The sequence below is a fragment of the Trichoderma ghanense genome (genome assembly GCF_004382785.1).
Source record: "Trichoderma ghanense strain CCMA-1212 chromosome Unknown scaffold_2, whole genome shotgun sequence".
Lineage (NCBI taxonomy): Eukaryota > Fungi > Ascomycota > Sordariomycetes > Hypocreales > Hypocreaceae > Trichoderma > Trichoderma ghanense.
In genome coordinates, this window is record NW_027395665.1 from 2,572,945 (window position 1) to 2,595,677 (window position 22,733).

At 52.3% G+C, this 22,733-nt stretch overlaps 10 protein-coding genes across 10 annotated transcripts; 7 read left to right on the forward strand and 3 right to left on the reverse strand.

The window, feature by feature from the left end:
• Window positions 1–1,599: 1,599 nt before the first annotated feature.
• CCMA1212_003247 (Bifunctional cytochrome P450/NADPH-P450 reductase) lies at window positions 1,600–5,050 on the forward strand (the record flags this gene model as incomplete). The annotated part of the gene is made up of 4 exons (XM_073700601.1): window positions 1,600–1,648; window positions 1,728–2,088; window positions 2,153–4,109; window positions 4,175–5,050. The coding sequence occupies 4 exons, from the start codon at window positions 1,600–1,602 to the stop codon at window positions 5,048–5,050; spliced, it is 3,243 nt and encodes a 1,080-aa protein (XP_073561459.1).
• A 413-nt stretch (window positions 5,051–5,463) lies between these two features.
• On the forward strand, window positions 5,464–7,182 carry CCMA1212_003248 (uncharacterized protein; the record flags this gene model as incomplete). Its single annotated transcript, XM_073700602.1, has 3 exons — window positions 5,464–5,468; window positions 5,620–7,099; window positions 7,126–7,182. 3 exons carry the CDS (start codon window positions 5,464–5,466, stop codon window positions 7,180–7,182), a joined length of 1,542 nt encoding a protein of 513 aa, XP_073561088.1.
• A 587-nt stretch (window positions 7,183–7,769) lies between these two features.
• On the forward strand, window positions 7,770–8,066 carry CCMA1212_003249 (uncharacterized protein; the record flags this gene model as incomplete). Its single annotated transcript, XM_073700603.1, has 1 exon — window positions 7,770–8,066. One exon carries the CDS (start codon window positions 7,770–7,772, stop codon window positions 8,064–8,066), a length of 297 nt encoding a protein of 98 aa, XP_073561087.1.
• Window positions 8,067–9,085: 1,019 nt separating this feature from the next.
• On the forward strand, window positions 9,086–9,739 carry CCMA1212_003250 (uncharacterized protein; the record flags this gene model as incomplete). Its single annotated transcript, XM_073700604.1, has 1 exon — window positions 9,086–9,739. One exon carries the CDS (start codon window positions 9,086–9,088, stop codon window positions 9,737–9,739), a length of 654 nt encoding a protein of 217 aa, XP_073561554.1.
• Window positions 9,740–10,097: 358 nt separating this feature from the next.
• Window positions 10,098–10,919, reverse strand: CCMA1212_003251 (uncharacterized protein; the record flags this gene model as incomplete). Its single annotated transcript, XM_073700605.1, has 1 exon — window positions 10,098–10,919. One exon carries the CDS (start codon window positions 10,917–10,919, stop codon window positions 10,098–10,100), a length of 822 nt encoding a protein of 273 aa, XP_073561555.1.
• A 684-nt stretch (window positions 10,920–11,603) lies between these two features.
• Window positions 11,604–12,772, reverse strand: CCMA1212_003252 (uncharacterized protein; the record flags this gene model as incomplete). The annotated part of the gene is made up of 3 exons (XM_073700606.1): window positions 11,604–11,909; window positions 11,959–12,414; window positions 12,680–12,772. The coding sequence occupies 3 exons, from the start codon at window positions 12,770–12,772 to the stop codon at window positions 11,604–11,606; spliced, it is 855 nt and encodes a 284-aa protein (XP_073561556.1).
• Window positions 12,773–13,580: 808 nt separating this feature from the next.
• Window positions 13,581–14,168, forward strand: CCMA1212_003253 (uncharacterized protein; the record flags this gene model as incomplete). The annotated part of the gene is made up of 1 exon (XM_073700607.1): window positions 13,581–14,168. The coding sequence occupies one exon, from the start codon at window positions 13,581–13,583 to the stop codon at window positions 14,166–14,168; it is 588 nt and encodes a 195-aa protein (XP_073561511.1).
• A 2,349-nt stretch (window positions 14,169–16,517) lies between these two features.
• Window positions 16,518–19,672, forward strand: CCMA1212_003254 (Homeobox protein 4; the record flags this gene model as incomplete). The annotated part of the gene is made up of 3 exons (XM_073700608.1): window positions 16,518–17,979; window positions 18,036–18,907; window positions 18,983–19,672. The coding sequence occupies 3 exons, from the start codon at window positions 16,518–16,520 to the stop codon at window positions 19,670–19,672; spliced, it is 3,024 nt and encodes a 1,007-aa protein (XP_073561550.1).
• A 117-nt stretch (window positions 19,673–19,789) lies between these two features.
• CCMA1212_003255 (uncharacterized protein) lies at window positions 19,790–20,928 on the reverse strand (the record flags this gene model as incomplete). Its single annotated transcript, XM_073700609.1, has 6 exons — window positions 19,790–19,867; window positions 19,919–20,085; window positions 20,151–20,250; window positions 20,308–20,438; window positions 20,487–20,618; window positions 20,673–20,928. 6 exons carry the CDS (start codon window positions 20,926–20,928, stop codon window positions 19,790–19,792), a joined length of 864 nt encoding a protein of 287 aa, XP_073561551.1.
• Window positions 20,929–21,933: 1,005 nt separating this feature from the next.
• CCMA1212_003256 (uncharacterized protein) lies at window positions 21,934–22,281 on the forward strand (the record flags this gene model as incomplete). Its single annotated transcript, XM_073700610.1, has 1 exon — window positions 21,934–22,281. One exon carries the CDS (start codon window positions 21,934–21,936, stop codon window positions 22,279–22,281), a length of 348 nt encoding a protein of 115 aa, XP_073561552.1.
• Window positions 22,282–22,733: the final 452 nt, after the last annotated feature.

Consider the following 22,733-nt stretch of genomic DNA (forward strand, 5'->3'; position numbering starts at 1 on the left):
TTGATTGATAGGACGATAATAATTTCTATTCTATATTGATGCCTGTCGAAAACAACACAAGAGAAGGGAAGGATTCATCTCGAGGTGTTATATAGCCAGTTTGAGCATAGATATGGGTTCATAACGGCGATTAAGCGGACATTGCTTTGACCTTGGATTGTCCGCTTCGAAATGTCCGCTCCGTACACACCAACGGCGATAACGAGGAGGAACTGGCAGGATCTGCGTTCATAATGCTATGGTTGATATTGATTCTGGTTGTAGTGATTGGTCTCGGGCCTGAATTAAATTTGTGTTCCTTGTGTGACGGCGATTGAACGGCAACTCATTGGCACCTCTTGTCTTGGGTGAGCTGCGCGATCGCAACACGGAACGCAGATGGTCGGAAGCTGCAGAACTACTTCTTTTAAGATGATTCAGAATGAATAATAGACAATGTTTACTACACAATGATGGGGAAAATGACCCGCATAGATATTGTTTCTAGGGTAAATGCAGTCAACCGCTCAACCGAGCAGTATCGTCCATTAGCTCTGAAGAATGGTGATATGTAGATGCAAGTCATCTATCTCTGCCTGTAAGTAGCTTGGCGATAGCCTCAAAAAAACAAAGAATTGCAGATAAGTGATATCAGATTTTCCATCCCAATCACATGCTAACTAGGCATTCGTATCAATTACTGTAACAAGGAAAATGCTATAGTAAGACAAGATCTGGCCTGCGATACTATATCGTCTCACATCAGCTGCCAATAGGGGGCCGCGCAGACTCTAAAGATAGGCGCAAACCTTTATCCGTAATTGTTGAAGCCAAACAGTTACCGCTTGATTCTTGACCAGAAAACTAGATATAGGGACGGTGTATCCAAGATCCTCCGGAAATTATGTAGAGGAAAAACGGTGAATAGGACACGAATTCCTGCACAATTACGTTGCGACGTCGCTATCCGAGGATCGCCATCATCCTCCAACGGCGGATCCCGCGGCATAGGTAAGGAATAAGTGAAATCGCAACGGTCAGATCGAGCTTTATCAATCTGATAGCACTATTCTACCCCGTGAGCAATCGCATCAGAAAATAAGACCTCATCCTCCCCATCTTACCGCCTGTATACCTCTCTAGCCGTCTTACAACATCACATGAAGCGGTTCCATGAGATTGGTTCGTTTGGACGGATGCCGCGGGTTCCACTAACGAAAGGTGCCGCATACGGTGTCGCGCAGGATTGGCGTCAGCTCTGAGCCGCTCTTCCAATGAATGGTTTGCTGGCAATGAACAAGTGGCTGGACAAGTGCTGATGACGAAGAGAAACGTGGTCTGTCTTTTCGGAATCCTTTGAAACTATGCTCGTATTGGCGGTCAAATTCGATGGTGTTGGCCTGCCATTCATATACGTGTCAGGATGCCGCGGACTTGCTTGCAGAATTGTAACCCTCATGTATCGTCTTCATCGATGATGGGATTGCTTCAGAACAGAAAATGGGATACATAAAAGTGCTCAGGACGAAGTTGAGAGGTCACTATGGAGGTGTTGTGGCATCGAAAAACGACAAGGGCGACCTTGTCAATTCGTCGTCGACGGGCCATAGCGAACGCAAAATGAAGGCCGTCAAGCATCCGAATCTCGTCGAGATTCCAAAGGTCAAAGGTGATTATGGCCAGACAAGCTCTTCCAGATTGATGCAGTCAAGCCTTCGGATTTCGTACTGATATGACTTTCATTTGAGGCTATCCCGTGGTGGGCATTCTGCCGCACATCGACCTCTCATCGCCGCTCTTCTCATTGATAGAGCTTCTCCAGCCTTATGGGCCCATTGTCCAGTTCTCGATCGGGGGCGAGCTCAACATCTTCGTGCACAGTGTCGAGCTGATGAATGAGCTCTGCGACGAGTCGAGGTTCCACAAAGACGTCAAACAAGAGTTGGAGAAGCTCCGCCACATCGTCCACGATGGGCTGTTCACGGCAAAGAACGGTGAGCCCAATTGGGCGATTGCCCGTGGGATTCTGACTCCGATATTCGGGACTATCAAGATTCGCGAGATGTTCCCCGGAATGAGAGACGTCGCGGAGCAGCTGTGTCTGAAATGGTTCGCTTTTCCCCCTCGTAGACATCGCTCGTGTCTCGTTGGTTGCGCTGACGGTAAGAAACAGGGCTCGCTATGGTCCAGAGTATGTGATCGACGTTACGTCCGACTTCACTCGCCTCACCCTCGATACACTTGCTCTGTGCACTATGGGCTACCGATTCAACAGCTTCCACAATGGCACAGTCATGCACCCCTTCGTCGTCAGCATGGTAAGGGCATTGAAGGAGTCCACCATGCAAGCAGCGATGCCAGGCGCCGTCAACTCTCTTCGAAAAAGATCCTGGCACCGATTTGAGAAGGACACGGCTTACATGCGACAGCTGTGTCGAGAGATGATTCAGAAGAGGAAAGCCGAGGCGGAACCAGACTCCCGCGACCTTTTAGGGGCGCTGCTCCAGGGCCGAGATCCCAAGTCTGGAGAGGGCTTGTCTGAGGATTCCATCATCGACAACATGATAACGTTCTTGATCGCTGGCCACGAGACCACGTCGGGGCTTCTGTCCTTTGCCTTCTATTACATGCTGGCCCACCCCGAAACCATGGAAAAGGCTCGTCAAGAAGTCGACCAAGTCACTCAAGGCTCCCCAGTCACGGTAGAGCATCTTTCACGGCTGCCGTATCTCAACGCCGTCCTCAAGGAGACGCTGCGTCTGCAACCGACGGCTCCGGGCTTCTTCCTCGTTGCAGAAGAGGACCAGATCATCGGCGGCAAATATTTCATCCCGGCGAAAGTCCCCATCGGCATCCTGCTTCACATACTCCATCAAGACAAGGCCGTCTATGGCGAGGACGCTGCCGAGTTCAAGCCGGAGAGAATGCTGGATGAAAACTTCAACAAGCTGCCGCCTAATTCCTGGAAACCATTTGGCAACGGCATGAGGGGTTGCATAGGCAGAGCCTTTGCGACCCAGGAGGCACTGTTAATTACGTCTATGCTGTTGCAGAACTTTACGTTTGAACTGGCGGATCCGACATACAAGCTCAAGGTCAAGGAGACGCTGACGGTCAAGCCCGACGACAACTTTCGGATGAAGGCAAGGCTCAGGCGTGGAGGCACTGCCACGGACTTCCAACGTGAGCTGTACTCGGTCGGATCAACACGAGACGCTAGGCCGAGCCTTGATCCCTCAACTAGTACCTTGTCACAAGCCGGCGGAGGCAAGAAGCCGCTCACCGTTCTATTCGGGTCTAACAGCGGCACATGTGAGGCTCTGGCATACAGGCTGGCATCCGATGCCACTCTCCACGGATACTACGCTCGTATGATTGCGCCTCTGAACGCGGCGTGCAACAACCTGCCAAAATCCGAGCCTGTCATTATCCTTGCAGCTTCCTATGATGGTTTGCCGTCGGACAATGCCGAAGAGTTCTTTGACTGGTTGAACAAAGTCGAAAAAGACTCCTTGAACGGGGTCTCATACGCGGTATTTGGCTGCGGGCATCGTGACTGGGTTGCAACATTTCAGCGAATTCCCATCCTCATCGACGACCTCCTCCAGAGGGCCGGTGCCGAGAGATTCGCAGCAAGGGGTCTTGCAGACTCGGCGGTGATGGACCTCTTTGTCGAGCTTGAGAAATGGGCGGCGGATTCCGTTTGGCCAGCTATTGCGCAGACCGAGGGAGGAGGCGAACGGGATGACGATGGAGAAGGCCGGCTCATCACCTCGCTGCTCAAGGTCGACTTTTCACAGCCGCGCCAGCTGAAGCAGTATTCTCACCTGGTAAAGGCGAGCGTCACGGATTCGCGGACTTTAACAACAGCCTCTGCGATTGGGAAAAAGGTGCACATCGACATTCAGCTCCCCTCGGACCAGTCATATCGTCCTGGCGACCATCTCCTTGTGCTCCCTGTGAATCCGATGAGAACTGTTAAGCGAGTTTTGTCACGCTTTCACTTGACGTGGGACACGATCGTGCGGGCGTCTGGCAATGATTCTGTGCGCATACCGGCTGACACGTCAATGACGGCCTATGAGTTGCTGAGTTCGTATTTTGAACTGTCTCAGCCGGCGACTCCGAGGGTAAGTTGCATCTCTTTGTGCTTTTACTTCCTCGTAGAGCGGTACAATGCTGACAACAACTCCAGGACATTCGAGTCCTTGCAGCTGCGGCTGAGAATAACGCAACAAAACAGCTTCTGATGGACTTGGCAACTTCGTCCTACGTTGAGAGCATCCAGGAAAGGAGAACGTCTCTGATCGATCTGTTGGAGAGGTTTCCCGAGATACCCATGAACTTTGGAACTTACCTGACGCTTTTGCCATCCCTACGCCTTCGTACGTACTCGATCTCATCCTCGCCTTCCTGGAACCTAGGGCACGCCACCTTGACTCTTTCGGTGTTGGAAGAGCCGGCGACAACAGACGGCGGCGAACACTTTCTAGGCGTGGCTTCCAGTCATCTCGCTGGCTTGACGCGAGGAGACCTGATTCATGTGACCACACGCCCAGTGAAGGGCATTTTTCGGATGCCTGCCGACTTGTCAAAGGTACCAATCATCATGATTGCAGCAGGGTCCGGCCTTGCGCCATTCAGGGGATTCATCCAAGAGCGAGCTATCCAGCAGCGAAACGGAGTAGAGCTTGCACCCGCCGCCCTGTTCTTCGGATGTAGATCGTCACATGATGATCTATACCGCAGCGAGCTCGATGAGTTCGAGTCATTAGGAGTGATTCGCGTGTTCCGGGCCTACAGCAGAGAAGACGTTGGTTCTAAGCCTCATACCAGGAAGGGGTACGTCCAGGACAGCATGACGGCGGAGAAGAATGCGTTTATCCAGCTTTGGGATGCCGGGGCGAAGATCTATGTGTGCGGAAGCGTGAGGATGGCTTCGCAGGTCAAGGATCTGGTGACGAATCTGGTGTATGCGGCTGAGACGACGGGGGCCTCGAAGCAATTCACCCCTCAGGAGTGGTTCAAGCGCTTTGAGAAGACGCGGTATGCCGCCGAGATTTTCACCTAGTAGCCGAGGTCTGGGCTCTATTTGTCAATCTTCTGTACTTTGAACAGTTTGTGCTGTCTGATACTTAGCCATCACGTTGTTGATATTGGATGCTCGAGTAGAAAAGGTAGCAATAACAGAATGGTACCTTGTATGGAGCTGTTGGGATTGCTGCGGCTGAGTTGTGAAGCCGTGGCTCTAGTAACCGCAGCCTTCATGGTCGCAGCCTCGTCGAGAGTGAGATATTGCGGCATTTCACGCCTGAGGGCGCCAGCAAGTGACTCGAACTAATGCATCAGCCAAATACAAAAGGAGAAGAGAAGTCCTCATATCGAAGCCCGCTGTTGCTCAAGAGGAGGAGAGACGTGTGAAGCGAAGCAATTGGTTCAAGGTGGTGAGAAAAAGAGGCCCCGACGTCATTCGGCCATCACGTGATGCCGTCCCCCCAAGTGAGCGCGTCTCCCTTGACGGCCCCCGTCACCTCTAAAAAAACACGCGTTCGCATGAAATTCACAGCCAAAGGGCAAAACTCACATGTCGCAACAACGGCCGCATGCTGCACATGCATAGACCGAGTCTTTGTCATCCAGCGCCTCTGACTATCGCAGCTTCAGCCTCAGCCTCAGCCTCGGCAGCCTTGATGACGGCTGCGGCGCGAGTCTGCAAATCATGTCAAGGGGTGACGAGAGCTTCCCCCGCTACACTTACATGATGGACTTCAACCCCGACGAAGACACGCCGTTGAGGGACTACTGGCAGACGGCCGACGACCTGGACAACGAGGATGCCGCCACCATCGCCAGCCTGGCCACGCAGGCGCTGCAGTCCAAGAACTACGGTTACGGCGACGGCCAGGTGAGTGAGTCGCTGGTGGCAAACTACATGTACAGCGAGAGTCGCTCGTCGCCGCCGTCGCAGTACTCGACCACCATGCAGGCGGAGCCGGCAGAGTCGTTCCGCGGGCTCATGGAGGATCATGATCGCGGCGCTCAGCTGGCCGAGGACAACGCCATGACAGAGTACGACTTTCACCATGACACCAGGGGCCACGTATCGGATGAGGTGGCTGGAGTGGAGGACCCGAGTGCGTTGTCGAGGGAGCAGCACGGACATGAGGAAGAGCACTATGCGCATGATTCCTACATGTACAGGCCTTTGGTAACCGCGGCGACAGCAGATGAGAACTTATCGCATACATACCGGGTTGAGATGAGTGCAGCGATGACGGCCAGCCGCGTGGTGAATGGGGTGTTGCGCCGCTCATATGCCTCGACGCCAAACGAGATGGACGTGGATCCGCAGTCGCTTCAATCACAGGCACCTCAGCCAACGTCGCCCCAGTCGGAATCTTCTCCTGTCAGCGTAGAGACGCCCGAAGTGGTGGAACCGGAGCAGGAGGTGACGATTGCCGATGATGAGCATCAAGTTGACGGCGAGCCTGAAACTGCACCTATCATGGAGCATGAGAAAGGGAACGACGAAGGCGACGGAGACGTACTGGAACAAGGAAACGAAGACTCAAGGGAAGAAATGAAAGGGAGAAGGGATGATGACGGTCAGCAAGGGGAACAAGTGAGAGAGGAGGAATATGGTCAAGCAGGAGAAGTGAGAGAAACGGAAGTCGAAACATTGGAGGAAGCGGAAGTGGAAGAAGACGATGCGCAAAGGCGGGGAGATCATGGGCAGGAAGAAACGGAGGAGGAGCAAAGAGAAGAAGCATGGCAGGCCCAAAGAGAAGAAGAAGCCTGGTCAGAAGCCGGAGTGCAGCAGCAGCTCATCATGGAATCCAACGAGCGACCGACGATCGACGACAGCGATGACCTGCCACCACCCCGGCAGGCACCGAGAAAACGCGGCCGTCCGCGGAAGAGCGATGCGGCACTAGCATCACAAGATGTTATCGCACCATCAGAAGTGCCAGAACAACTCCAAGGCGCCGAGGTATCTGGGCACGAAGAGGCCGGCTTTGTTCGTGCGGCGATGGAAACGACTGCGACTGATGGTGCTGACCTCAGCCGAGCTGAAGAGGTGCCCACCGAGAGGAAGCGCGGCAGGCCGCGCAAGAGTGAGGTCTCGGAGTCTGCGCCTACACCTAGATCAAGATCGGCATCAACAAGGAGAAGACCAGGAAGACCGCCGAAATCGACCCTTGACAAGACTTCTCACGCAACTCAAACGACGACAGTCTCTACCGGCAAACGGGGACGACCCCGCAAGAGCAGTATGGCAGATGGAACACAAGCACCCTCAGTCCAGGCATCAACCGCGACACAACCAGCCTCGGGCAGACGAGGGCGACCCCGGAAAAGCGAGACGATGGAGTTAAGCCTGCAACCCTCCACTACAGAAGCCGAGGTGCCCAAAATCGGGGAGGTGGGAGCTGGAGTTTCGGTTCCGGCCAAACGGGGACGACCACGGAAAAGTGAGACGGTAGTTACTGACGAAGTTCAATTGCCCACGGTCGAACCGACAGCATCTGCAGCGCGAGCTTCGAGCAGAAGAGGGCGGCCGCGGAAAAGCGAGACGACCAATACCGCACCCATCTCTACTCACAAAGCCCAGCCATCTACGACTGAGGCAGCCGCAGTTGAATCAGCACTGCCGACAACCTCTTCAGGAAATCGAGGGCGACTACGCAAAAGTGAGATGATGCCGATTGACGAAGCTCGGGCACCTCTGGTCGAATCGGCAACGTACGCAGCTCGGTCTTCAAGCAAACGAGGGCGTCCTAGGAAAAGAGATGTCTCGACGCACGAAGCTGGCCTACCTGACCTCGAAAGGACTTCAGCTGGGACGGCAACACCTGCAGCTCGATCGTCTAGCAGACGAGGACGGCCTAGGAAAAGCGACACATCAGGCGAGGCACGACAAGCCTCTGCCGTTGACTCTCAGCCGCCTGCTGTTGAGCCAGCTACAGTCGGTGCCGCAACACCTGCAGCTCGATCTTCTAGCAGAAGAGGACGGCCCAGGAAGAGCGATCCATTGGCTATTGCACAACCCTCCACCGGTGAGGTCCGGCTATCCGCGGATGACTTAACAGCACAAATCGCAACGCCTGCACCTCGATGTTTGAGCAGACGAGGACGGCCCAGGAAACGGGATACGCTGGACACCACACAATCCTCTACCAACATATCTCAGCCATCCGCGGATGCAACAAGAGGTGAAGCCAGCACATCTGCAGTTCGATCTTTGAGCAGACGGGGACGATCTAGGAAACACGATACGTTGGACATGACAAACATTTTTACCGGCGAGGACCAGCTACCTGTGGATGAAACAACAGCTGAAGCCATGATACCTGCTTTTCGATCGTCTAGCAGACGAGGTCGTCCCCGTAAAAGCGATGCCATGAGCGAAAACACACAGGCCTCTGTCAATGGGTCTCAGTTACCTACGGTTGAAAGAGCAGCTTCTCGAGCCCGGTCCTCCAGCAGACGAGGGCGACCCCGAAAGAGCAGTTTTGTAGGCTCAGAAACACAGGCACCCACTGCAAAATCTCAGTTACCTGCGGGTGAAAGAGCAACTTCTCGAGCCCGATCATCTAGCAGACGAGGGCGACCCCGGAAGAGCAGCTTTGTAAGCGGAGAAACCCAGGCACTTACCGCAAAGCCTCAGCTCTCTGCGGTGGAAGCACCCGAAATTGCAATGCTGGCTTCGAATCAGAGAGGGCGGCCGCGAAGAGCCAGTGTCGCGTCGACGACTACGCCCGGTAAGCGCGGACGTCCTCCGAAGAACACTGTTCCATTATTGCCGGCAGATGTCGAGGCTCTGTCTAGCGATATTCCGACAGCTACAGCCGTCTCGACTTTCTCGATACCCTTGGGTCAGCCAATTCGATCTTTCCTAGACGCTGATGAAACCGAAGAAGAGGAAGAAGCTGCCCCTCCATCTCCGCTCTCTGCCACGAAACGGGGCAGAGGTAGACCGCCCAAGGGTCCAGCGTTGTTGCCTGTGAATGCACCCAGTTCTGCTCCAGAAGCGGACCATGCTAAGGACATTTGGGAATTCGAGTCTCCAATCTCCAAAAATGTCTCGCGAAATTTGGCTGCATTCATGAAAGCCTCTCGATCAACTCAGGAAGCGACAGAGGGAACACCTGTGAGGAAACGGGGCAGGCGGAAGTCTGTGGTCGTGGACCAGCCTCTTCCTGCGGTGGACGTTTCTATTACTTCCCCGTCAAAGAAACGTGGCAGGCCGCCGAAACAAGCTGCGGTCATTCACCTGGCAGAGGATGATGGGCCGTCGGCCGAGGTGGAGGACCCTTATGAAGAAGAAGGACCCATGACCAAGAGAATGCGCACAGACGACGACACCGTCATGGAAGACGCAGTTCAGGAGGACGAACCTCAGATGCAGACTCTGGAAGATGGAGTGCTCAGCGTGTCAGAGCAGACAGAGACAACAGCACCAAGTCACACTGCTCATCAGCAGTCCGCTTCAATCTCGATCGAGCCGCGCAATTTTGGTTCAACAGGACAGCCGAGTGCTGCATCTGATCTTTTGATGTCATCCTCTCGACCCGATGGACGTTCGCGCGTTACAGAAGACAGCCCCACGACTACCGAGGTGCTCGACAAGGGCACGCAGACGAAGGCAGTCGAAAAGCCACCCGCCGAACCGCCAAGGTCGATCTTCGAACTATTAGCTGGAGCAAGGAGGACGAATAAGGTGCAAAAGACGTACGGTAAACGTTTTAAAAGATTATGAGCCGGGGTATTTTGACTTGTTGAGATTTCATCAGATGGATTTGGCTGGCATGGTCGCACGTGTGACGTGCAGACATCAATGAAGGTATATACTATAGCTGCGGCGCAAAAGGGGTTTTCTTTTCAATCACATGGCAAAAGTGAGTGGCCGACTCCAGTTCAGAGGTCAATGAACAGTGGAGGGGTCTTTCTATATAGATGCGAGGGGAACAAGGAAAAATCATTATTCATTAAGTCTCATCAAGATTGCTGCTGCTTCTTCTCACATGCTTCGTCTAGGCTCACGACCATTGCTCCCACTCATTGCCGCGGCTTCTTGGTGCGTGCTTGATCCACCAACCTAGGATGGCGACGTTCCATCACTTGCGACAGATGATCTCACCGTGAACAACTGAAAACCACGCGTCCTCCTCCTTTCCCCACCTCGTCCACGCCTCGGCCGCCTTGTCCAGCATCTCCTTGGTGCCCGTCCCGTTCTCCAGCGCCGTCTTCGCAAACGACGAGGCCACCGTCCGCTCCGCCCACAGGCCGCTCCACCAGGCAACCTCCTCGGCCGTGCTGTAGCACCAGGTGCTCGATCCGCAGGTGACGGAGCCCGGCGCGAAGCCGGCCTTCTTGGCCCAGGCGTGGATCATGCGGCCGGCGTGGGGCTCGCCGCCGTTGGACCGCGCGTTGGCCGAGTAGAGGGCCAGCCAGTCGTCCATGCCGTCGACCTGCGGGTACCAGACGAAGCCGCCAAAGTCGGACTCCCTGGCGGCGACGATGCCGCCCGTCTTGGCCACGCGGCGCATCTCGCGCAGGACGCCCACGGGGTCCTTGACGTGCTGCAGCACCTGGTGGCAGACGACGACGTCAAAGGTCTCGTCGGCGAACGACAGCGCGTTGGCGTCGCCCTCGACAAAGTCGACGTTGGCGACGCCCTTTTCCTGGGCCAGCTGACGGGCCTGGACGAGCACCGCGCTGGCGTTCTCGAGCCCCGTGACGTGGCCCTGCGGGACGTGCTTCGCGGCCAGGTCGACGGTGATTGTGCCCGGGCCGCAGCCGATGTCGAGGATCTTCATGGAGGGGGTGAGATGGGGGAGCAGGTAGGCGGCCGAGTTGGCAGCGGTGCGCCATGTGTGGGAGCGGAGAACGGAGGCGTGGTGGCCGTGCGTGTAAGTGGCGCCCTCGGTCTTTGACATGGTGGCGATGTTTGTCCGGATGGTGTTTTCTGTTTACCGGGTTGGTTGAGGGGGTGAGATCTGAGGAGGTGGCGATGGTGAGTATGAGATGCTTTGAAGAATGGAAAATGATAGCTTGAGAGAAGATTGGTGAATAGTGCTGACTAGGTAGAGATCAAAGATATACTTTTTGGAGCAAGTTTGGAGATTGGGCTTGTTTGGATCTTACTCGCCAGTGGCTTTGGAGAGCTCCGAACTGAGGGGAGGCCGATATCGGAGACGCAGCAGGTTTTCGAGTTGCACATGCTGCAGCATCGCCTTTATTGGTCTTCGTAAAAGTTCAATTAATTACATGGACTCCTCAATGGAGTGGTTGGGCATATTGTGACGGATCGGGATTTGCTGCTGAAAGCGGGATGGTTGGGGATGCTGATGTGCAGGTGATACAAGAGCTGAAGTTGAGGGGAAGATTCGGGTATAATGGCTGGAATTAAGACGAGCACGAACAGAAGAACCAGGAGAAACTAGAAATAGAAGACGGATGGCATTCGAGACGGTAGAAAGAAACCGATACTCTAAATCAATGCATAGAGACGGAGAACTCTCTGACATGCAAGCCCTCATTAGTTGCTCCCCAGGATATCCCAACTAACACCACCACCAAAATCCCCGAACACATATGCCGAGAAGAAAACATTATGAAAGCTACTCGTACAGATCTCTGTCAATGCCACACTCCTTGGCGGCATGCGGATTCGTCGCCTTGCTTCCCCTCTCCCACCTCACCAGTGTCATTGCATAGCCCTTGTGGTCGCACCAGCTCTTGACCATACGCACCGCATTCTTGATTTCGCGTCCATTGAGCTGCAATAGCGAGAGCCGACCGATCTCGGCATCTCCAAGAGGCGCCCTTGTGTTTACATATGTCTCTGTATCTATTTCTGCACCCAAAGTTGGCACATCATCTCGTTCGCGTAGTGATGCCTCGAGCCCCTTTTGCTCAGGCAATCGCTGCAAGAACTTGCGCTAAACAGTCCCCCTGGCCTCCAAATTCAATGACTGAAACAGAAAGTGCAAGCAGACCCTGAAAGCACTCGAGCTCGCGCAGAAAGATGCTGACCAGCTCGTTCCGGTGACTGTTGTTGGGATTACGCTCGGCCATGAAGACGTCAGCCTCATCCAGCCGGATGACGGCGTTCCACTCCGGCGCCATGTCGAACACGCGCTTGATGCTCGCGCCGAGGGACGCCGCGTTGATGCCGTGATCTTCGACCTGCAGGTAGAAGGGCGGGCGGTGGGTGCGATCGGCGACGGCCTCTGCGATGGGGGTCTTGCCGGTTTCCGGAGGGCTCGAAAGGAGGATGATGAGGCCTTGGACATTGCCGACGATGACGTCTTCGATGGGGGTGGGAGGCCGTTGGTAGTTGAGAGGGCGGAGGAGAATGAGGATGAGGAGAGTTGCTGAGATTGCTTGGTGAGATTTGTGGTTCTGGACGAAGGAGGGGATAAGGTCTTTCTGCTGGTCGTCGTAGACGAGGCGAGAGAAGGCCGCGTCGTTCCAGACATGGGCTCCTCATCTTCGACGTAGAATTCCACTGGATGATGGCTTGTTAGCGTTGTTGTTCAGCCTGGTAAGACCAAGGAAGAGACGTGGACTTAGTCCATATCTTGTTCTTCAAAGCATATCCGCCCAGAATCCCGGAAATGAAGCATATATCATCTTCTCGCGACTCTATGTGCTTCTTGCTCTGTTAAAAGTCTCCGTCTCTCAGTCGGCGCACGTCGGTCCGCTTAGCAGCAGACTCCTGGTTCAGCGAATCGGCGTCCGAGTCAAAGCTTGTGTCAGAACCCGAGTCAAACGGTCTGAAGCCCATGTCATCGTCGTCTTTCTTATTGTTTTCTCGGTTCCCTTGGCCGAGTGATACTTGTTGTAGCCGACAGCATCAAGGAGGATCCGGCCTTGCACGTTATGCTTCTCATAACAATCCTTGCTAGTACCATAGAGAGCATTGCCATTATACAAGCGATGTCGAAGGCCCTGAAATCGAGAACTTTGCGGCCGCGAACTGTGAGACGTTACTTGACGTTTTCTGGGCTCGAGTGGGATTCGAGCGGATAATAACCCGGTTCGACGCAGGAGGAAGGCAGAACCAGAATACTTGGGCCTCTACCGAGTGAAGAAGAAGACGGGTTACCGGGGGAAATATCTTCAGACAACGCTGCCCTCAGGAGATGACGAGATGAAGATCAAGTGGTTGGGATATAACAAGGCACGATGAGAACTAGAGCTGTGTGAGACGCTCAGGATAGCACACCTGTACACAACCACGTTCTGAAATAACTGGTAAAGGCTGGGAGCCTGAAGCTTCCAGTCACAGCACGTGGTGAGACTGGAATATCACCTGGAGATAGAGGTCTGCCAGCTGCCCTTCGTTTTTATCTTCCAAGTTGACATGTACCACTTTTATCGACAGCTGGCAGCTTCAGGTCTCCCGTCACCAACACGTGATGAGATGCGGATATGAAGAAGCAGACTTTTGCCAGCTGCCCAACTTTTCTTCCTTCTTCCCTGCATTTCCAAGACGCAACATTTATCTCAGGACCAGCTCAGTCCATGACTTGCGATTCTACAGCCGCGCACCACCTCTGAACTCGTCTCCCGCCATCCAAGACATCACCAAGATGCAAACAAACCCGAACCTGTCGTCGAGAGCTCAGGGCAGCCGAAACTCCGCGAGGGACATAATCAAGGAGCTGAGCGACCTCGAAGCCTTATTTAGCAATATAATGAAGCTGGAGGATCCTGAGCTAATGGGGGTCATCAGGGCGATCGCCGAAAGGTTCCAAACACTGTTCATCAAAGCCAGACGGATGGAGATGGAGCTTGACAGAAAAGAAAACCTTCTCCTGCGATCCGCCGAAAAGGTTCAACAACTGAACATCACCATCAGAGAGATGGAGCCCAACACCTTCCAGAAAGATTTGCTTTTGGACATTGTCGCCGACGCCATGCAGGATGTGGAAGCGATCTGGGAAATCGTCCAAAACAGCAAAGACTTCTATGGACGCCTGAGCTGCGAGCTGGCGAGAATCTGCGAGTATGTCGCCGCCTACCCACAGGTGACGAGAAACGAGAACCAAAACGATGTGGTGGCCGACGCTGCGCAGGACAATCAATCGACCGATGGCACCGAGAAAGAAATGGAAGAAGGAGCGGAGGAAGAAACAGATGAGGAAATGGAGGAAGAAACGGATGAGGAAATGGAGTGATTGAGACGGCTGCTTGGACTTTTTATTCTAGCGAATTGCCAGGCATCCATATAAAAGTCGATGGGAAAAGGAATATGAAACACAATCAATGAAGCCTCCGGGAAGTATTGGAAGGCTTGGAGAATCTTGGGGATTTGAGATCCGGTGTCGATGAAGCACCACGAATTTTATCAACTCATCATATCCCCGAGCTCATCAATACGCAGCCCATAACGCCATATACTGTTTCTCCGAAGTTCCATAAGCCTCCCAGAAAGGTGTGGTCTTGAGTGTGGTTGAGACTGCAAGATGATATCCGAACATAAGAAAAATGTTCTCCATTGAGCAGCGTAGAATAAGCCGTCCGTTTAGTGGTCCGAGTTCTGTGTCTCGTTCTCATATATCTTTCAGGCAACCATTTTCGGTGAGACACCAGGGGCGCATTTACGTGACCAGAGCTGGTTTGTGCCGGGCCTAGAGATGGACGAAGCTTATATTGCATCTTCCGTGGTATCATGTGTCGAGGCTGCAACCAACCGCCGTGGCCGGGATACTGACGTCGATACTCGTGAGTGAGATGCGTCGTTAGAGTTACTACCTGAGAAGAAATGCTCGTCAATAGAACGCATAAACGGCCGTTTACCTTTTCCCCTGGCAGATTGTTGTTCGCTTCCTAGCGACAAGTCAAGCTCCATCAACCGGAACTGGGACTGGACAGGATTTCAAGACGAGAACCTTTTCTCTAACTTCAAGGACCGATACATCATGGAGACATTGCCGATGTCGCTCGATTATCGGATATTCCTGGCTGTCTGGAAGAGATGCTCGAGTGGTGCTCTTCGATCGCTGCCTCTGCCGATTTGCGCAAGGCGCAGATGAGGTAAGAGGATCGAATAGTTCCATTCGAAGCTGAGGGGAATCTGCATCTTCTTCCCTGGCGACCAAAGGTGAACGCAGGCTTCACCTTGGCCCACAATCTGAATTTTGTCACCAGCTGGAACTGCATTCACTCGCCATACAGACGATTTAGCTATCTCTCGTAACTAGCGATCGATGTTGGAGATATGTCGGTCAATTACTGTGGCTAGGTGTTACATCTCAATTCGACGGGACGAAACCTGTTGAAACCACATGCTACATTGGCCCTTGTTGCTCTTCCCCCAGTTCGTGTAAACGCTGGACAAAGTCTTCATCACCTGCTACTGCCAATTCCTGGAAATACGACATGTTATCTTGAATCCACTGATCCTCTTCTCCCGTCTACCCGACATATCAGTAGTCTGTCAGTGAGATTACGGATGTTTTCTACAAATATACAAACGGTGACTCACCTTCACGCCCGACAATCCTCTCCCAGTGGGTTACGATTTGTTTGCAGTGGTCCAAGTACACTTCACTCGTGCGATTACTGCCGGCTCGTGTACGGATAATGGTGCGGTTATAGCTTCGTCGAACGCCCCCACGGAAAACGACCTGGTTGCTCACATCTGTGTAGCGGACATTTATATACAAGCGCGGAGTGTTGAACCGCTGTGAGTGCTCCTTCGTAAATGCAATGGAGAGCTGCTCTTGTTGTTCAAGAGTTAGAGGATTCACGTATTCAACGTCGTAAAGAGGCATTGTGGAAGCAATTTGAAGTCTGATTCACAAGACATTGACAGCTGTATTAGGTATCTTGTGAGAGTGGCATATGTAGGTATGCACCGGTCGTGCTATACGTTGACCGGTATGTTGTGATGTGGCCGAGGTTGAACAACTTGTGCACTCACTTGCCTCGGTTCGAATGGTTGCTACGCCCACCAATTGTTCAGCAACTCCTCCACTCAAGATTCTTTGAGCTGGTGATCATTCAGCGGGTTATGTTCTGTCTTGACATTGCCGCTCATAGTACAGTTTCAATGGCTTGGACATCTCGTGGACAAGTAATATCCATTTGCACATCTACCCAGATATTCTCTCTGCAACTGCATATGCATTCTGAGGTTCATAATCGATCAGGGATCATGATGGCACTAACACACGACCACATCGAGGATCCTGGTTGCCTACCAGATCCAGGGTAATGCCAAGGAAACTGGTGAGTCCTCGTTTCGGCCTTCTCACGCTAGCAGTCCTCGATATCGGCGGGGGTCGAAGCTGAATGCAGGTATACGATAGTATCCAATCAGAGATGCTGTCAGCACGCCCTACAATTGACCAGGCTTACTAACGCGACGGTGAAGCAGTCATACTCCACGAGTCCATTATACTGCTTGAGTCCTGATATAATCACGATGCGACCTCACTGCGCCCTAACATAGATTCGCGACCACGGAAGTTGCCGAGACTCAGATTCCAGAACCCAACTCGACCTTTCACTTAGCCCTGAAAATGGCACATTTGGCTACGATGGACCCCGATGAGTTTATAGATTTCTCCGATTGCATTGACGGCACAGCCGTCCCAAACGAGTCATGTGAATCCTGCACTCAGCAGCACATTCACTGCCGAGTGACATCAGAAAATATCCCTCTGGGAGTCTGCACGCCTTGTATGGAATCGGCGAGAGTCTGTTCTTTGACGATTGCGAGGGGAGCTGTCGAGGGTCAAACAGGGGCATTTACCAACGATCATCAGAACATGCCCCAGCAGCTTGCGGGACACACATACAGCAGATCAGAGTGCAGCTTCACGATAAACGAATCACAGGGCGAAGATGCCACAGATCATGTGGAAAGACAACCCAAAGCTGGCGCCAGATTCTCCCGAGAGGCACTCCGGATCCTCAGAAACTGGCTAACGTCCAACCACCGCCATCCCTACCCTAGCAACGAAGACAAGGAGAACCTGGCGCGTCAGACGGGCCTGAACAAGACACAAATCGCCAACTGGGTTGCAAATGCTCGCCGAAGAGGAAAAGTCCGGGCTCCTCGGTCTACCTCGTCAAGTCCGGGCCGACTTACTGTTGGTATCGACATTCCACCGAGAGTCACCCCCCTTACGAGAGAGATGAGCCCAATGGAGCGATGGCGGAGTTCTCCGCCGGATCAAGAGCCGGCCTCAATATCTGCCATTGCTACAGCAGTCTCATCCTCGGAACTTTTGGCTGGAGCCCACTACAGAAATAGGAGCATCGATGATGGTTTGGCGGGCTCTATCGATCGACTTTCATCTGCCGGCAGCTCGAGAACGTCGCATTCCAGCAATGGTTCGCTTAGCACAGTCAACTCTCACAACTCTCGCGAGTCTCTGGTATCTCTATCCTCAATTCAGAGTCGCGGAAGACGTCGCCGGCGCCGAGAGACCTCCAAGGCCGTCAATATCTCGTCCATGCTTCCCACTATACATACGTATCAGTGCACCTTCTGCACTGAGACATTTAAGACGAAGCACGACTGGCAGAGACACGAGAAGTCACTTCATTTGTCCCTTGAGCGATGGGTTTGCTCCCCGGATGGGCCCATCCAGTTCTGCGCCGAATGGAATTGCCTGGCGTGCGTCTATTGCGGATTGAAGAACCCAACCCAGGAGCACGCCGAGCAGCACAACGACTTTGTGTGTGCTGAGAAGTCGGAACAAGAGAAGACCTTCTACCGAAATGATCATCTAAGGCAGCACTTGAACATTGTTCACGATGCAAAGTTCCAGAAATGGCCCATGAGTGATTGGAAAGTATCGACACCACCTGTGCGATCTAGGTGCGGTTTCTGTGGACTTCTACTGGATTCCTGGGATGCCCGCGTCGGACATCTTGCTCAGCATTTCAAGAATGGCAAGTCCATGGCGGACTGGAGAGGTGACTGGGGTTTCCCGGAAGAGATACTGAGGATCGTTGAGAATGGAATGCCGCCTTGTGAGTTCTTGATACTTCGAGGGAGGACGACGGCGAAGTGTTAACGCTATTCACAGATCTCATCCACCATGAGCGGAATACTCTTGATCCGTTTGAAGCTTCCAGAGGCGACATCAAATGCGGCAAAGACTTGGAAGATTATGTCAAACTTTGGCTTGTTGACTACGTCAATGACCGGACTGTATCCGGCATGGCTGTTACAGATGGCCAACTGCTTCTCGAAGCTCAGAGAATCGTCCAGAAGGTTGACACAGAAGACACCTCGCCTACAGGACCTGCTGTATCATGGTTTCGCGATCTCATCATGCTCCATAGACCGTCTTATGACACGGTAAACGAGGGACCCTATACGACTTCGAAGACTGCAGCCTGGACAGCTCAAATTGAGAAGCTGCACGCATCCAAGTGCGCAAACTCTGACTTGGGCACTCTCGGATGCGAAAAGGAGAAGATGCTGCTGCAATATGTCAAGTCCAGACAGACATTCGGCCAACCACCTACAGATGCCGAGCTACAATTCCAAGCCTGCAGGATTTTGGAGGATGTCGAGCCCAAGTCCAACTTCAAATGCAAAGAGGCTGTGCAATGGTTCAAGTTCTTGATCAACTCTTCGACTCACTGGCTCTCAGACTTCAAGCGCCGTGCAGGAAACCTGACTGTAGCTGATCAGCTCGAATTTTCGGGAGCTGGTGCTGCCGTTTCTCTCCAAGCATTACACTGGGGTCTCTCTGACGAGACCATCGGCACATCACCAATGACTGCGAAAGACTCTCAGCCCTCATCCTCGGTAGAAACGCCACAGTCCACCAGCTCCCAAAGTCAGCCGTTGCGCTACTTTCTGAGCGATGCAAACTGTTACGGGAGGTTAGAAAAGGAACTCACTCAATTCGTCACCAGCTGTCTCAGCCCAAATAACCCACTTCAACACGTACGTTTCCGCTTTCTTAATACCTCTAGGCCTCTCCATCATTCGTTGTCACGAATTTGCCTGACTAGTCTTTAGATTCCCACAGACGAAGAGCTTCAATATCAAGCTCGCTGGATCATCTACGACGATGATGATCCATGGAACCAAACCGCTGCTGACAATGCCGAGTGGCTGGCTCGTTTCAAACGAGACACTGGCCTTGTCACTTCTGACGGCGTCAACGGCCTGGCAGCAGCTGGTCCCCCTCGCCCTTGGAGGATCAAGGACGGCGGAACGGGATTCATGCCGCCGTTCGTGAAACCCAAGGCGGGCGCCACGATAGAGGTTACGGAAGATTCACCCGTATACATTGACTACCGGTTGTACAATGTGGGCAAAGATACAGCAGAGCGGTACATTCGCGCTCTCTGTGAAGGAGAGTATCAGCCTCCCCCCTCAGTGTTTTGCTCGCGCGAGCTGGAACATGGATTGAATGCCTACATCGAAGAATGCATCAAGGAGCTCTATGTGCCTTCCGATGACGACTTGCGCTCCAAGGCGCGCGAAATATTGGGCGTGGAGAGTACTGCGGCCGATGACCCAAAACTGCTTGAGGCGTTCAAGGCGATGCATGCCCTTTGGAATACGCAAGTAAACGGCACAACTGAGTTTATGTCAGACGGACATGCGAATAATAGCAATATGGGAGTCACGGGTGGTGTGAATGACTGGGGAACGGATACTGAGCAGATGAATGCTTTCGATCTACTCTCGAATACATATTAAACAAGGTGGTAACGTTATGATCCCCAGAAACCATGTTATACAAATACAGACCAGATATGTTACAATAGCTGGATAATATGTCTAAGGCCCTTGCTTCATGCAGAATACGTGACTCCATCAAGGCGTGAATTCGATCACATCTCCAGCTTTAGGGGGAGCCAGGTAATCCTTGGGTAGCTTATCGGGAGGCGGTGCCTAACTGGAGGTTAACAATTGGAGCATCGACAATTGAGCGATTTTCCTCACCTGCATGCGTTCTGCCCATTGGCGCACATCGTCGTAGTTTTTGCAGACATGCTTTGTGCTGAAATCTGGGAATGCCGTTGGCTCCTTGGGATCAACCCACACCTGTCCCAGCACACCTGTATCTACGTTGCACATCAAGACCTGACGGACTGTATCTAGGCAATGTGCTTCAAGGTGTTAAACGGCTAGTTCTGATTGCATAAGCCTGTTGTATTTATTGGAATGTGCTTACTGATGTGCAGCCGTAGGATAAATTCTTCGTTAACGAAGGCGTGCTCCCCTAGCTCTTTGTAGTGATCGTAGTTGAAGTAGAGAGCTTTGCGCACCAAGTTCTACCAGAGCTTTAGTGAAACTTTGAATCTTCAATGGTAATGAGATGGAAGGCTCACCAAACAGTGCAAATGATGCATTCCCTCGACGTTGACAATGAAGCCTCCCCCATATTTCTCCGCTCTCTGAACAAAGGATGGCTCCAGACCACTTGCTATGCCATCCTCATATGATATGACACCGGCCCGGTCTTCAAAGAGTCAGACATGATTGTTTTGGCTAGAATAAACAAACTTACAGCCAGTCCCAAGATCCTCCCATGCTTTGTCAACTTCCGCCGACCCAACTTTTCGATATATATCTTCTTTTAAAAAGGAGCCGTTGAACTCTTGAAACGTGTATTTGATGGGTACGTCTCTAACAAGAGGAGCTTGACGGCATTGTCTGTTAGTAAGGGCCGACAAAAGAAGCTCCAGCTACTTACACCATTGATTTGTATGTTTTGCACATAGACTGTCAACATCTGCTTGTCGGCCAGGCACACGAGTTCCAGCCCAAAATGACAGGACACAGGCTGTCAAGAAGATTAAAAGAAAGCTGCAAGGCTTGACCAGTAGCCATGAGACATGGAATTTCTTTGTTGGCTCTTCTTTGCTTGCATGTTGAGGCAAGCTTCCTTCATCATCAGACTCGTCTGAGACGCTGGAGAGCAGCCGGCGTAGATGATTCTCTCTGGCCATTGTGACACGATTTGCTGGATTCAAAGGATGAGATGATGTCAAGGGGTAAGCAGATTCTCTGATGACGGCGAAGTTTGTATTTCCCGCCTTCGTTATGTCGAGCTCGTGAGATCGGAAAAAACTTATTGCTGTTCATCGGGATATGACGTCGACTCTATCACAAGCTCTTATTCTCACTAGTACTCAGCCACTTTACATGGCTCGAGCGTTCAGCTTCCAACACCATTGATTCCGACCAGGCCGCGATCGTGGGGCTGAAAGTTTCTTTATGGGCTTCATGAAAGTGAAGTTGAACAAAGGAACGATTCGCGTGCATGTGAACCATTCAAAGGGGATTTCATGGTAGTCTCTCGGGCGATTTAAAGGCGCTCTAGCGTGGCGCAATCACGACTATCACCCACCCAACTTGAGAGTTTGCTTGCGTTCCAATGGATGGCTGTAGTAGCTAAACACCATGACGGAAATCATAATCACTCTCTGTCGGAACAGGCTGCAAACCAGCGAAATAGCCGAAATGGATGCAACACCGATTGCTTGTGAGCCTTCTTTATCCCGCCATTGTTCTGGGTAAACTTCAGTTGAGGCTGTCTGCCATGTGGAAGGCGTGATTTGATGGAATGGTGGCGTTTCTGATAGTAACCACAAAATATCGGCCTAGTAGAACAAAGCGTCCAATGCTATCGCCAAGTTGATATTCAAGGTTTCGTATTCCATCTCGAGGCGAGCTGGAATCACGTCACAAATGACAGAATCTGCCCTCTGGAACAGAACGAAAAGCTTCTCTAGGATCTTCAGCTATTCATTCCACGAATCGATGGCTGAAGATAGGATGAACTACGTATGATCGGAGTTGGGGAGGCATCTCGCACATAAGAATGAAGCTGTCCCGCTGCTCAAAGGGAGGTTATTTCAGATCTGTACAAACCTGGTTCATCAACATCAGGGTCTGTCTCACTTAATATCTTCAACCACTTTCAACAAAGCAAGAGTCACAGAGTCGCCATCATGAAGTTCATCTGGGCCACTCTCCTTGTCGCAGCCTCAACGGCCTTCGCCAGCCCCGTTGCTGAAGCAAATCCCGACGGTGCTTCGAAGCCTGATGCCGGCAAGCCGGGCCACGGAGACCATGGAAAACACGGCGAACACGGCCGGTACGCGGACTACGGAAAGTACAAGCCGCCAAAGGGAGGATACGGGGACTACAAGAAATACCCGGAGCCGAAGGGAGGATACGGAGACTACAAGAAATACCCGGAGCCGAAGGGAGGATACGGAGACTACAAGAAATACCCGGAGCCGAAGGGAGGCTATGGCGATTATAGAAAGTATCCCCGGGAAGAGTCAGATGAATGATGTGGAGGTATTTCATCAGACAACCCGACCGACAAGAGGAGGCTGTCGTAAATGGAAGAGTAATTTGGGGCTTCATACTCGACTGAGATGATGTTGTTCTTTCTATTGGCATATCCCTACAATACTGGAACAAAAGTACTTCAACTGTCACACTCATTTCACCAAAATAAAAAGCTTTCTTGGGCCCATTTAGCAAAGTTGCAGTCTTTAGCACTTTTGAACGCTCTTTACGTCACTCGAAATCAGATGAGAACCCTGCGAAGGAGACAAGTGTCTTAGAAAATAATAATTTGATGTCGACGTTTTTGGACATGAGTTCAACAGCAATGTTGATGGTTGATACAGACTGGCTGCTTTCAAGCTGTGCGTCCTATATGAGAGGCTCGATTTCCCACGATAACATGTCGTATCGCACCAGCTGCGTTCTCCCACCGAGGCATGAAGGTGCCAGC